We start from the raw sequence: 13234 nt of genomic DNA, 5'->3' as shown, positions 1-13234 counted from the left end.
GGTTACATCCGGGTTACATAAAATTAACTAAATTATAAATATATAAATAAATATATATGAACAAAATGTATCGCATACAAAAGCACATATCCTGTCACATTATGACTCTACCAACAATAAATACAGACTGTATTTAAAAAATAAAATAAAAACCCGGTCGTTGACGGTTAAGGAACCCGGTTGCCTAGCGACCGGCGGAAGTGAGCCCCAGCTGACAAAATGCCGCCGAGAAGAAGAGGAGCTCTGCAGCTGGTCCGGAGAGAAGTGGACCAGATCCGGGATCAGGTCTGTGAGAGCAGAGCGGAACGGGTTGGGTTGAGGACGTCCCACTGAGAGCAATGCATTGTGGGTTGTTTGACGGAGGGCTCCGTCTGGGAAAGAGAAAACGATAAAAGGACATTTTTTTAAATGCAGACTGGTGTCTAGAGGCTAGAGCCTAGGTCCTAGCTCCTATAGCCTAGCTCCTAGCTCCTAGCTCATAGAGCCTAGGTTCTAGAGCCTAGGTCCTAGCTCCTAGAGCCTAGGTCTTAGAGCCTAGGTCCTAAAGCCTAGATCCTAACTCCTTGATAAGGTGTTTCATAAACAATGTGCAGGTTAAGTTACATATATATACATATTTAAATATTTATACACACTAATACATATGTATACATATGTATTAATGTGTATACATATAAATACATATTTAAACACATCTATACATATTAATACATTTGTATAAATATTAATACACAAGCACACGTCCGGCTTGTGGTTCAGAACAATGCCCCGCTTTAGCAGCACGTTATGAGGTCTGAACCCTCTGGTTCTCACGTTATGAGGTCTGAACCCTCTGGTTCTCACGTTATGAGGTCTGAACCCTCTGGTTCTCACGTTATGAGGTCTGAACCCTCTGGTTCTCACGTTATGAGGTCTGAACCCTCTGGTTCTCACGTTATGAGGTCTGAACCCTCTGGTTCTCACGTTATGAGGTCTGAACCCTCTGGTTCTCTTGTTATGAGGTCTCAACCCTCTGGTTCTCTCGTTATGAGGTCTCAACCCTCTGGTTCTCTTGTTATGAGGTCTGAACCCTCTGGTTCTCACGTTATGAGGTCTGAACCCTCTGGTTCTCTTGTTATGAGGTCTGAACCCTCTGGTTCTCACGTTATGAGGTCTGAACCCTCTGGTTCTCACGTTATGAGGTCTGAACCCTCTGGTTCTCTTCTTATGAGGTCTGAACCCTCTGGTTCTCATGCAGGTGGAGCGTCTGCTGAAGGACCTGCAGAGCGGGACCGGACCCCCAGAGGAAGCTCTTCAGAGGTAGACACACACACACACACACACACACACACACACACACACACACCTATCTGACTTTAATGTCTCTTCCAAGTGACGCTTTGAGGTCTGGTAATATAATAATATAATATTAATATCTGATTATTGTCCAAATCCAAACAGATGTCGAGAGCTGCAGATGTCAGCAGAGAAGACTCAACGGACTCTGAGGATACTGACCAAGGTTATGATCAAGTTATTTATATATATATATATATATATATAAATAACTTGATATATATTACATTATTATTGTTCATTATTAACGGAATATTACATTATTAACTGAATATTACATTAGTAACTGAGCATTAGATGAATAACAGATGAACTCCTCCAGGAGGACGAGCCGGCTCCGGTGGGTCGCTATGAGCAGCGTAAGCTGGAGGAGGAGCAGCGGCTGCAGGACGTCCTGCAGCGCCTCAGCACCGCCTCTCTGCAGCTGTCTGGACCCCCAGGACCCTCAGGACCCTCAGGACCCTCAGGACCATCAGGACCCCCAGGACCCTCAGGACTCTCAGGACCCAGTGCTGCTGCAGGGTGAGGGGCCCGGCTGCTCTGCACAGGGTCTATCATATATATCATGTATATATAGATATAGATACTCATATGCTATTCCTTGCTGCAGGGGCTCGATTTCCTTAATTTATTCAATTAAACAAATGTAATCTACATTTATTTTGTAAAGCATTTGATTTATATGTATTTATTTATTCATATATATATATATATATATATATATATATATATATATATATATATATATATATATATATATATGAAGCGGAGTGAACCTGGTGGAATGTGTTTTTGTATTAAAACATGAAGAAGAACATAAAACAACGAAATTCGTTCATCTGAACTTCATCGACGTCTCTTCTCATGTTTTCAACCACAGCGAAGTTTCAAAGGAAGAAGATGAGGAAGACGAGGAAGATGATGAAGACTGTAGCGACGACGACGATGACGATGATGAAGAGAAGCCGGACCCTCACATCTACACGGCGCTGAGCGATTTCAGAGGAGAACAGGAAGGAGACCTGTCGGTCCAGGTGAAGCACTTCCTGTTTCCTCCTGTGTGTGTGTGTGTGTGTGTGTGAGTGAGTGAGTGTGTGTGTGTGTGTGTGTGTGTGTGTGTGTGTGTGTGTGTGTGTGTGTGTGTGTGTGTGTGTGTGTGTGTGTGTTTGTGTTTGTGACACATGCCCCGCCCCACAGAGAGGCCAGGTGTTGAGGATCACCAGGAAGGCGGCAGACGGGTGGTGGTCGGCTCAGGACGCCAACGGGAACAGAGGACTGGTCCCCAAGACCTACCTGAAGGTACCAACACACAACACACAACACACAATACACAACACACAACACACAGCACACAACACACAACACACAATGCACAATACACAACACACAACACACAGCACACAACACACAACACACAATACACAATACACAACACACAACACACAACACACAATACACAGCACACAACACACAACACACAATACACAATACACAACACACAATACACAGCACACAACACACAACACACAATACACAATACACAACACACAATACACAATACACAACACACAATACACAACACACAATACACACAACACACAATACACAACACACAACAAACAATACGCGACAAACAATACACAACACACAATAAGTGCACTTGTATACTTTGTTGATCTGGTTGACAAAGGAAACAGACGTGTAGCTCCATGGTTCTGATGCTTTGTAGATGGGCTGCGGTGCTGACGACGAGGAAGATGACGAAGATGATGAAGAAGAGGATGAGGAGGAGGAGGAGGAGGAGGAGGAGGAGGATGGTGAAGAACTGACGGATGACGGAGAGAAGCAGAGGTTTTTATTCAAAATGTTTTTCACATGTTGTTGACTCAGAGGAGTGTGTGGAGGGTCTAGTGACACCTGGTGGTGAGGCAGCAGACTGTATTAATAAAGTATTAATACTGTATTAATAATGTATTAATAATGTATTAATAAAGTATTAATACTGTATTAATAATGTATTAATAATGTATTAATAAAGTATTAATACTGTATTAATAATGTATTAATAATGTATTAATAAAGTATTAATACTGTATTAATAATGTATTAATAATGTATTAATAAAGTATTAATACTGTATTAATAATGTATTAATAATGTATTAATAAAGTATTAATAATGTATTAATAATGTATCTTCTGCAGCTCCCCACATGCCAACTGGAGCACGGTGAGAAAAGCTCTGAGTGAGGTGAATATCTACACACACACACATCTACACTACCTTTGAGCTGTGTCTACAATACTGTGTGTGTGTGTGTGTGTGTGTGTGTGTGTGTGTGTGTGTGTGTGTGTGTGTGTGTGTGTGTGTGTGTGTGTGTGTGTGTGTGACAGGTTGATGCAACAGATGTGCTCTCTGCCATGGGAGCCATACCTTCAGGATTCAGACCATCGTCTCTTAATAAACTGCTGGTGGAGGAAGGTCATTACACACACGCACGCACGCACACACACACACACACACACACACACACACACACACACACACACACACACACACACACACACACACACAATAAGGAATGCCTGTGTGTGTGTGTGTTCTTCCAGGTGGAACACACAGGGGGAGTCGCTACGTTCAGCCCGAGCTCAGCCAATCACAGCTCTCCTTCAGTGACCTCTTCCTGGACCCAGACACTGGCAAGGTGAGACCTGTCAATTAACCTGTAGCCCCGCCCCTAAAGCGTACCTGCTTCATGGTGTGATCGGATATTTTGTGTGTGTGTGTGTGTGTGTGTGTGTGTGTGTGTGTGTGTGTGTGTGTGTGTGTGTGTGTGCGTGTGTGTGTGTGTGTGTGTGTGTGTGTGTGTGTGTGTGTGTGTGTAGGTGAGGGCTCGGCAGGTGAGGACCAGTGTGTGTTTCGGGCTCTGGTCCTGCAGGATGATTCCTTCTCCCGGCGTCGGCGTTCAAGTCCTCAGCCGACACGTCCGCCTCTGTGCCTTCGATGGAGCGCAGGTCTCCTCTCCTGCCTCCTCTCCTCTCATGTCTCCTCTCATGTCTCCTCTCCTGCCTCCTCTCCTCTCCTCTCCTGCCTCCTCTCCTCTCATGTCTCCTGTCTCCTCTCCTCTCATGTCTCCTCCCATGTCTCCTCTCCTGCCTCCTCTCCTCTCCTCTCCTGCCTCCTCTCCTCTCATGTCTCCTCTCATGTCTCCTCTCCTGCCTCCTCTCCTCTCCTCTCCTGCCTCCTCTCCTCTCATGTCTCCTGTCTCCTCTCCTGTCTCCTGTCTCCTCTCCTGTCTCCTCTCCTGCCTCCTCTCCTCTCATGTCTCCTGTCTCCTCTCCTCTCATGTCTCCTCTCATGTCTCCTCTCCTGCCTCCTCTCCTCTCCTCTCCTGCCTCCTCTCCTCTCATGTCTCCTGTCTCCTCTCCTGCCTCCTCTCCTGTCTCCTGTCTCCTCTCCTGTCTCCTCTCCTGCCTCCTCTCCTCTCATGTCTCCTGTCTCCTCTCCTGTCTCCTCTCCTGTCTCCTCTCCTGTCTCCTGTCTCCTCTCCTGTCTCCTCTCCTGTCTCCTCTCCTGTCTCCTGTCTCCTCTCCTGTCTCCTCTCCTGTCTCCTCTCCTGTCTCCTGTCTCCTCTCCTGTCTCCTCTCCTGTCTCCTCTCCTGCCTCCTCTCCTCTCATGTCTCCTGTCTCCTCTCCTGTCTCCTCTCATGTCTCCTCTCATGTCTCCTCTCATGTCTCCTGTCTCCTCTCCTGTCTCCTCTCCTGCCTCCTCTCCTCTCATGTCTCCTGTCTCCTCTCATGTCTCCTCTCATGTCTCCTGTCTCCTCTCATGTCTCCTGTCTCCTCTCCTGTCTCCTCTCCTGCCTCCTCTCCTCTCATGTCTCCTGTCTCCTCTCCTGTCTCCTCTCATGTCTCCTGTCTCCTCTCATGTCTCCTGTCTCCTCTCATGTCTCCTCTCATGTCTCCTGTCTCCTCTCATGTCTCCTCTCCTGTCTCCTCTCATGTCTCCTCTCATGTCTCCTGTCTCCTCTCCTCTCATGTCTCCTGTCTCCTCTCATGTCTCCTCTCATGTCTCCTGTCTCCTCTCCTGTCTCCTCTCCTCTCATGTCTCATGTCTCCTCTCCTCTCATGTCTCCTGTCTCCTCTCATGTCTCCTCTCCTCTCCTCTCATGTCTCCTGTCTCCTCTTATGTCTCCTCTCCTCTCATGTCTCCTGTCTCCTCTCATGTCTCCTCTCATGTCTCCTCTCCTGTCTCCTCTCATGTCTCCTCTCATGTCTCCTGTCTCCTCTCCTCTCATGTCTCCTGTCTCCTCTCATGTCTCCTCTCATGTCTCCTGTCTCCTCTCCTGTCTCCTCTCCTCTCATGTCTCATGTCTCCTCTCCTCTCATGTCTCCTGTCTCCTCTCATGTCTCCTCTCCTCTCCTCTCATGTCTCCTGTCTCCTCTTATGTCTCCTCTCCTCTCATGTCTCCTGTCTCCTCTCCTGTCTCCTCTCATGTCTCCTCTCCTGTCTCCTCTCATGTCTCCTCTCATGTCTCCTGTCTCCTCTCATGTCTCCTCTCATGTCTCCTGTCTCTTCTCCTGCCTCCTCTCCTGCCTCCTCTCCTCTCATGTCTCCTCTCCTGTCTCCTCTCATGTCTCCTCTCATGTCTCCTGTCTCCTCTCATGTCTCCTCTCATGTCTCCTGTCTCTTCTCCTGCCTCCTCTCCTGCCTCCTCTCCTCTCATGTCTCCTCTCATGTCTCCTGTCTCCTCTCATGTCTCCTCTCATGTCTCCTCTCATGTCTCCTCTCCTGTCTCCTCTCATGTCTCCTCTCCTGTCTCCTCTCATGTCTCCTCTCATGTCTCCTCTCATGTCTCCTCTCCTGTCTCCTCTCATGTCTCCTCTCATGTCTCCTCTCCTGTCTCCTCTCATGTCTCCTCTCATGTCTCCTCTCATGTTTCCTCTCATGTCTCCTCTCATGTCTCCTGTCTCCTCTCATGTCTCCTCTCATGTCTCCTGTCTCTTCTCCTGTCTCCTCTCCTGCCTCCTCTCCTCTCCTGTCTCCTCTCATGTCTCCTCTCATGGCTCCTCTCCTGTCTCCTCTCATGTCTCCTCTCATGTCTCCTGTCTCCTCTCATGTCTCCTCTCCTGTCTCCTCTCATGTCTCCTAATATTAAAATATTATAATATTGTAGTATAATATAAATAACAGGTGTTATTGTGTTCCAGGTGTTGAGTAACATCCACACAGTGAGAGCGACCTACAATCCCAAGAGCCCTAAAACCTGGAGCTTCTCTCCAAGAGTATGTTCTTCCTCCTCGTCTTCATCATGCTCCTCTTCCTCCTTCTCATCTTCCTCATGCTCCTCCTCCTCTTCCTCTGCAGGTAACAGGTGTGCTCCCCTCCCTCCTGGATGGAGAATGTTTCCTCCGCTGCAGCGCTGCGTCTCCTGAGCTGGGAGTCCTGTTTGAGCTGGGAGTCACCTTCATCCGCACTGTGAGAGACACACACACACACACACACACACACACACACACACACACACACACACACACACACGGTGGAGGCGGTGACGTGTGGCTGCAGAGTTAACCCTTTAAAGCATCTCATCCTCAGTCTACAGGGGAGAGAGGAGACCTGAGCTGTGGCTGGGCTTTCCTCAAGCTGAGGGACGACGCTGGAAACCCTGTCCCCAACAGGTACACACACACACACACACACACACACACACACACACACACACACACACACACACACACACACACACACACACACACACACACACACACACTCTCTCTCTCTTACGTGTGATGTCCTCAGGACCTATGAGCTGCAGGTGAATGGAGGGACTCCCTATGAGCAGCAGCTGGAGGCTTCAGCCAGCAGAGGATGTAAGAACATCACCTCAGAACGATGATGACGTCATGAAGGGCTGTGGCATCATGGGAGTTGTAGTCTTTACAGTTAAACTACCAGGATAGAGGACCTGTATTCATGATGTCCAACACTGATCCTCTCCTGTTTCCTCTCGTCTTGGTTCCTCTCCTGTTCCCTTCCTCTCATTTCCTCTCCTGTTCCCTTCCTCTCATTTCCTCTCCTGTTCCCTTCCTCTCATTTCCTGTTCCCTTCCTCTCATTTCCTCTCCTGTTTCCTCTCTTGTTCCCTTCCTCTCCTGTTTTTTCTATCTGCTCCTCTCCTTTTTGCTCCTGTTTCCTCTCCCCTTTCCTATCCTGTTTTCTTTCCTCTCCTCTTATTTCCTCTCCTCTTACCTTTTCTGTCTCCTGCCCTCTTCTGTGTCTTCCCCTCTTTCCTCCCCTGTCTCCTTTCCTCTTCTGTCTCCTCTCTTTCCTTTCTTGTCTCCTGTCTCCTCCCTCCTGTCTCCTGTCTCCTCCCCTCTCATCTCCTCCCTCCTGTCTCCTGTCTCCTGTCTCCTCCCTCTCGTCTCCTCCCTCCTCCCCTCTTGTCTCCTCCCTCCTGTCTCCTCCCTCTCGTCTCCTCCCTCCTCCCCTCTTGTCTCCTCCCTTTGTCTCCTCCCTCCTGTCTCCTCCCTCTCGTCTCCTCCCTCCTCCCCTCCTGTCTCCTGTCTCCTCCCCTCTCAGCTCCCTCTAGTGTCTTCCATCAGATGCTTCAGGTCAAGAAACATCCCAAACTCATCGTGAAGCTGAAATCCTCCAACAGCCGAACGAGAGCGCAGCTCAGGTGAGAAGAGTGTGTATATATATGTGTATGTATTATGTTATATGTGCATATATGTATATACTCTGGTCCTCAGCCTGCTCCCTGACTCCCTGCTTCATATATATAATGTATATATATAATATACAATATATACTCTGGTCCTCAGCCTGCTCCCTGACTCCCTGCTTCATATATATAATGTATATATATATAATATATAATATATACTCTGGTCCTCAGCCTGCTCCCTGACTCCCTGCTTCATATATATATATAATGTATATATATAATATATAATATATACTCTGGTCCTCAGCCTGCTCCCTGACTCCCTGCTTCATATATATAATGTATATATATAATATACAATATATACTCTGGTCCTCAGCCTGCTCCCTGACTCCCTGCTTCATATATATAATGTATATATATATAATATATAATATATACTCTGGTCCTCAGCCTGCTCCCTGACTCCCTGCTTCATATATATATATAATGTATATATATAATATACAATATATACTCTGGTCCTCAGCCTGCTCCCTGACTCCCTGCTTCATATATATAATGTATATATATATAATATATAATATATACTCTGGTCCTCAGCCTGCTCCCTGACTCCCTGCTTCATATATATAATGTATATATATAATATATAATATATACTCTGGTCCTCAGCCTGCTCCCTGACTCCCTGCTTCACGCTCTGAGTGGCCTCCAGCTGCTGGTTCTGCTCAGACAGCTGCAGGCCGACTGTCTGCTGATGGACAGGCCGACCATGCAGAGCGCAGGTAAGGCCCGCCTCCTCCTCCCCGACGAGTTCTGCATGTTCCTTCATGGTCCTTCATGTTCCTTCATGGTCCTTCATGGTCCTTCATGGTCCTTCATGGTCCTTCATGGTCCTTCATGTTCCTTCATGGTCCTTCATGTTCCTTCATGTTCCTTCATGGTCCTTCATGGTCCTTCATGTTCCTTCATGTTCCTTCATGGTCTTTAATGGTCCTTCATGGTCCTTCATGGTCCTTCATGTTCCTTCATTGTCCTTCATGTTCCTTCATGGTCCTTCATGGTCCTTCATGTTCCTTCATGGTCCTTCATGGTCCTTCATGTTCCTTCATGGTCTTTAATGGTCCTTCATGGTCCTTCATGGTCCTTCATGTTCCTTCATTGTCCTTCATGGTCCTTCATGGTCCTTCATGGTCCTTCATGGTCTTTAATGGTCCTTCATGGTCCTTCATGGTCCTTCATGTTCCTTCATTGTCCTTCATGTTCCTTCATGGTCCTTCATGGTCCTTCATGGTCCTTCATTGTCCTTCATGGTCCTTCATGTTCCTTCATGGTCCTTCATGGTCCTTCATGTTCCTTCATGGTCTTTAATGGTCCTTCATGGTCCTTCATGGTCCTTCATGTTCCTTCATTGTCCTTCATGTTCCTTCATGGTCCTTCATGGTCCTTCATTGTCCTTCATGGTCCTTCATGTTCCTTCATGGTCCTTCATGGTCCTTCATGTTCCTTCATGGTCCTTCATGGTCCTTCATGTTCCTTCATGGTCCTTCATGTTCCTTCATGGTCCTTCATGTTCCTTCATGGTCCTTCATGGTCCTTCATGTTCCTTCATAGTCCTTCATGGTCCTTCATGTTCCTTCATGTTCCTTCATTGTCCTTCATGTTCCTTCATGGTCCTTCATGTTCCTTCATGTTCCTTCATGGTCCTTCATGGTCCTTCATGTTCCTTCATGTTCCTTCATTGTCCTTCATGTTCCTTCATGTTCCTTCATGGTCCTTCATGTTCCTTCATTGTCCTTCATGTTCCTTCATGGTCCTTCATGGTCCTTCATGGTCTTTAATGGTCCTTTGTGGTTCATCATGGTTCTATCTGGTTCTTCATGGTTGTTCATGGTTCTTCCTCGTTCCTCATGGTTCTTCATTTTGTGGTTCTTCATGGTCCTTTATGGTTCTTCATGGTTCTTCATGGTTCTCGTTGGGTTCCTCTCTGTTTCAGATCTCATGTGCAGTCCGGTTCTCTCCACGTTCCCCGAGCTGTTGGACCAGCCGGACCTGCTGGACGCTCTGCGGGTCCGTGGCGTCATTATTACTCATAATTCATCATTATTACTCATAATTCATCATTATTACTCCTCATAATTCATTACTCCTCATAATTCATCATTACTCCTCATAATTCATCATTATTACTCCTCATAATTCATTATTACTCCTCATAATTTATTATTATTACTCATAATTCATCATTATTACTCATAATTCATCATTATTACTCCTCATAATTCATTACTCCTCATAATTCATTATTATTACTCATAATTCATCATTATTACTCCTCATAATTTATTACTCCTCATAATTCATCATTATTACTCCTCATAATTTATTACTCCTCATAATTCATCATTATTACTCCTCATAATTCATTATTATTACTCATAATTCATTACTCCTCATAATTCATTATTATTACTCATAATTCATCATTATTACTCCTCATAATTCATTACTCCTCATAATTCATTATTACTCCTCATAATTCATTATTATTACTCATAATTCATCATTATTACTCCTCATAATTCATTACTCCTCATAATTCATTATTATTACTCATAATTCATCATCATTACTCCTCATAATTCATCATTATTCACAACGAGAGCTAAGGAACTCATTCCTGCATTCAGAAGCTCTCAAACAGGATCCAGGTTCTTTCCCCAAAACAGATTCTGTCATCAAATAACTAAGAGGTTCTTCTTCTGGATCATTTTCAGAAGCGTGGCTTCCCCACTAAGTCATTACATTTCTGTTTTAATATCAAACAATTCTTGAACACATTCATCGCTTTAACATTATTAGATGTACAAAACAACATCACTGTGTTTCTCCTTCAGAGCGCCTGGATGGACGCTGAGAGCAACATGAGCAGAGCACAGAAGGTGTGTGTGTGTGTGTGTGTGTGTGTGTGTGTGTGTGTGTGTGTGTGTGTGTGTGTGTGTGTGTGTGTGTGTGTGTGCGAGCGTGTGAGAGTGTGTGATACCAGTACTGGTCCTGCCCTCTAGAGGTCAATACTGGTCCTGGCCTCTAGAGGTCAGTACTGGTCCTGGCCTCTAGAGGTCAGTACTGGTCCTGGCCTCTAGAGGTCAGTACTGGTCCTGGCCTCTAGAGGTCAGTACTGGTCCTGGCCTCTAGAGGTCAATACTGGTCCTGGCCTCTAGAGGTCAGTACTGGTCCTGCCCTCTAGAGGTCAGTACTGGTCCTGGCCTCTAGAGGTCAGTACTGGTCCTGCCCTCTAGAGGTCAGTACTGGTCCTGCCCTCTAGAGGTCAATACTGGTCCTGGCCTCTAGAGGTCAGTACTGGTCCTGGCCTCTAGAGGTCAATACTGGTCCTGCCCTCTAGAGGTCAGTACTGGTCCTGGCCTCTAGAGGTCAGTACTGGTCCTGCCCTCTAGAGGTCAGTACTGGTCCTGGCCTCTAGAGGTCAGTACTGGTCCTGCCCTCTAGAGGGCAGTACTGGTCCTGGCCTCTAGAGGTCAGTACTGGTCCTGGCCTCTAGAGGTCAATACTGGTCCTGGCCTCTAGAGGTCAGTACTGGTCCTGGCCTCTAGAGGTCAGTACTGGTCCTGGCCTCTAGAGGTCAATACTGGTCCTGGCCTCTAGAGGGCAGTACTGGTCCTGGCCTCTAGAGGTCAATACTGGTCCTGGCCTCTAGAGGGCAGTACTGGTCCTGGCCTCTAGAGGGCAGTAACCGTGTTCCCCGTGTGTCTGCAGAGAGACTCGTCCTTCTTGAAGCGGGCCTTTGTCAGCGTCTACCTGTCGTCCGTGTACCTGCTGCTCCGCTCGGCCTCGCTGCCCCCTCCCCGCTGGGCCGACCCCCCCTCGGAGGAGCAGCGGTCCCGGGTCATCTACGCCACGCTGGACGCCCTCAGACGCAGCCGGCACGCCTCCGGTTCCCCCGCCGGCCCGGAGCCGTTCACGGACGCCTCGCATCAGCATCTGGCCTTCGACGTCGCAGAGCTGACCTTTGACCTCCTGCGTGTGGCGCGGTAGAGGCAGGAAGTGCATCATCTTCATGTGACTGTATTCTGATGTGTAATTAAGTGTATTAATTAAGTACATATATATATATATATATATATATATATATATATATATATATATATTCTAGTTACGGTTTGGTTTAATAAATGACAGAAAAAACTAAAACTTTAATGTGCCGTAAACCTTTTTGGAACATTTTTAAAACGCATCGGCTTGTTGGTGTTATGAAGCCGACCCGGTGTTGTGTATGTGTGTGTGTGTGTGTGTGTGTGTGTGTGTGTGAGTGTGTGTCTGTGTGTGTTTGTGTGTATGTGTGTGTGTGTGTGTGTGGGTTTGTGTGTGTCTGTGTTTGTGTGTGTCTGTGTGGGTTTGTGTGTGTCTGTGTTTGTGTGTGTCTGTTTGTGTGTGTGTGTGTGTGTGTGTGTGTGTGTGTGTGTGTGTGGGTTTGTGTGTGTCTGTTTGTGTGTGTGTGTGTGTGTGTGTGTGTGTGTGTGTGGGTTTGTGTGTGTCTGTTTGTGTGTGTGTGTGTGTGTGTGTGTGTGTGTGTGTGTGTGTGTGTGTGTGTGTGTGTGTGTGTGGGTTTGTGTGTGTCTGTGTTTGTGTGTGTCTGTTTGTGTGTGTGTGTGTGTGTGTGTGTGTGTGTGTGTGTGTGTGTGTGTGTGTGTGTGTGTGTGTGTGTGTGTGTGTGTGTGTGTCTGTAATGTGTGTTTGTTTTCTATTTGTTAATAAAGATAATACAATCAAGTGGAAAAATTACCAATCAACAGCTCGGTTTTTTAACACAGGAATGTCGACCACACAATAATACCCAGGATGTAATAGTCCGTGCTACGGTACATATGTTGGCCCGCTTGTTGGAGCTCATGTCAATCCTCCACATGAGAGGTTCAAACCCCACTTAAAACAGTGGGACACTTAAATACTTTTCTAACTATGCTTCTCTGCTCATGAACACAAAGACAACTACACTGTTTAACAGAACTGATAACAGAAATGACCCAAAACACACGCAACCAAATGAACAGTTAGCACTAAAATGAAGGAATGTACTGGAAAGCTTACCAACACCAGAAGGCCCAAAGGACCATGGAGGACAGGTGAAGGAGACGTAGCAGAATCCTGTCCATGGTGAAGAAAACCCTTCAACGCATGAACACTGAGGTCCGGAATACTCTGGAGGAG

General features: G+C 46.6%; 1 protein-coding gene across 1 annotated transcript; it reads left to right on the top strand.

Annotated features, from left to right (window-relative positions):
- Window positions 1-219: 219 nt before the first annotated feature.
- nphp1 (nephronophthisis 1) lies at window positions 220-12079 on the top strand (the record flags this gene model as incomplete). The annotated part of the gene is made up of 20 exons (XM_079229414.1): window positions 220-285; window positions 1238-1299; window positions 1441-1501; window positions 1658-1844; window positions 2296-2369; window positions 2533-2634; window positions 3065-3186; window positions 3540-3585; window positions 3729-3816; window positions 3945-4039; window positions 4221-4349; window positions 6547-6621; window positions 6704-6814; window positions 6935-7017; window positions 7139-7209; window positions 7918-8017; window positions 8681-8793; window positions 10005-10078; window positions 10906-10950; window positions 11783-12079. The coding sequence occupies 20 exons, from the start codon at window positions 220-222 to the stop codon at window positions 12059-12061; spliced, it is 1983 nt and encodes a 660-aa protein (XP_079085540.1). The 3' UTR covers window positions 12062-12079.
- Between the last annotated feature and the right edge of the window lie 1155 nt (window positions 12080-13234).

The sequence above is a fragment of the Taurulus bubalis genome (genome assembly GCF_910589615.1).
Source record: "Taurulus bubalis genome assembly, chromosome: 14".
In the NCBI taxonomy this organism is placed as follows: domain Eukaryota; kingdom Metazoa; phylum Chordata; class Actinopteri; order Perciformes; family Cottidae; genus Taurulus; species Taurulus bubalis.
Note: the sequence above shows the minus strand (reverse complement) of the source record. Positions and strands in the feature narration are given on the sequence as shown.